At 63.8% G+C, this 1,615-nt stretch overlaps 1 protein-coding gene across 1 annotated transcript in view; it reads right to left on the bottom strand.

Annotated features, from left to right (window-relative positions):
* The window catches only part of TMPRSS9 (transmembrane serine protease 9), a 23,804-nt gene that overhangs the window by 10,397 nt on the left and 11,792 nt on the right, over positions 1-1,615 (bottom strand). Inside the window, 1 exon segment of the mRNA XM_027769575.1 lies at positions 1,243-1,382. Coding sequence (XP_027625376.1) covers positions 1,243-1,382 — 140 coding nt within the window.

The following is a 1,615-nucleotide window of genomic DNA, read 5'->3' as shown; positions in this document are numbered from 1 at the left end:
CACCGCGGCTGTGGGCCGCCATACCGGACAGCGCCAACACGAGACGCTCCATCGCGAGGCCTGGCCCGGCACCCAGCGCTGGAGAAAAGCTTTCTTTTTCTTTCCAGAGAGGTTTTCGCTATAGGGCGCGTGCGTTCGCCAGAGACAGAGAGACAGAAAGCGAGAAATCGCCCCCCGGGGGGATGGCCACGCCGCAGTCCCTTCTCCTCCATTCTCCTCTCGGGATCTTGGGCACGCACGCACACGCGCCCAGCGTGAGTTTAAGCCACCGGGTCCGGGACTCGAACCGCGGTTGACTATGTGGGAGTCCAGCGACATAGCCAGCACGCTAACTGCTGGCTCCAAGAAGAGGTTCCTCAGACCTTGAGCAGGTGCGGGGGGGCCATGATATCCCGTCGAGCAGGGCCAGGGTGACCCACTGTGCCGTGACGGGGTCTAACCTGGCGTCTCCCGGCCACAAGCCGCAGTGCCAGCGGCAGCAGAGGGCAGCATTTACTCCTCGTTCGTGAAATATAGTTTTGCCAGAGGGCATGTGTTCTTGCCAGAGAGACAGAGACAGAGGGGAGGGAGGGACAGCACCCCCTGGGGAAGGCTGAGCCGCGGTCCCTCCTGTGTCTCCCTCTGAGACGCTGGGCACACGGACGCAAGCCCGGGGCGCTCCTGCCAGGTGTGGGGCTGGGACCTCGGAGTGGGCGTCTGGGACCCCGCCCTGCCCAGTGCACCAGGCGCGGCCGGCCCGGACACAGACTCCTTTCTTTATTGAACTTTGGACCAGCAGATGGCAGAACGGTTTCGGCCCTGGACGCCGACCGTAGTTTGAGACCCGCACCCGGGGGCTTGAAACTCACGCCGGGCGCGGGCGCGGGCGCGTGCGTGCCTAAAGCCCTGAGAGGAGAATGGAGGAGAAGGGACTGGCGTGGCCAGCCCCCGGGGGGTGAGTTCTCACTTTCTGTCTCTGTCTCGCTGTCTCTCCAGTGAGTGCACATGCTCTATACCAAAAAGCTCTCTCTAAAAAAATTTTTCTCCTATGAGTCAGAGACACAGAGACACAGAGACAGCACCCCCACAGAGCTCCACCACGGCGTGTGTGTTTCGCGTGCAGGAGGCCGCCAGCTGTGACGTCGGTCACCCCCACGGGCCGTCCGGACACAGCGTCCGCCGTCTCATCCCTGCCACAGCTGCTGACAACGGGCCTGCACGCTAGCGGCAACGGTTTTTTTTTTGGCCGTGAGCTCCACTCACCGGTGAGCTCCGCAGACACGATAGTGCCATAGGCTGCGAGGGGCAGGCCGTCGCGCAGCCTCGCCCGGACGCCCCGCTGCAGCAGCGCCTCCTCCAGGCCCAGGCTCAGCGGCCGGAGGGCTCGCAGCAGAAAGTGCATCCGGAAGCTCACCAGGACGCTGGCATTCCCGTCCCTGAGGAGGGAGGAGAGGCCCTTGGAGACGGAGGGGCACCTCTGTCGGACTCCTCCAGACGCCCACCAAGATTCCTCCACCCTGCGGAGGCCCGACTCACCTGTAGCTGAGCACCGTGCAGCCCAGGCAGCTCGCCTCTAGTTCTGTCTTCCAGAAGCTACGTACGAACTGCAACAGCAACACCACCAGCAGGGGTTCAG

Source organism: Tupaia chinensis, unplaced genomic scaffold (genome assembly GCF_000334495.1).
Source record: "Tupaia chinensis unplaced genomic scaffold, TupChi_1.0 Scaffold149964_2, whole genome shotgun sequence".
NCBI classification, from domain to species: Eukaryota; Metazoa; Chordata; class Mammalia; order Scandentia; family Tupaiidae; genus Tupaia; species Tupaia belangeri.
This window is presented reverse-complemented; position numbering and strand designations above follow the sequence as displayed.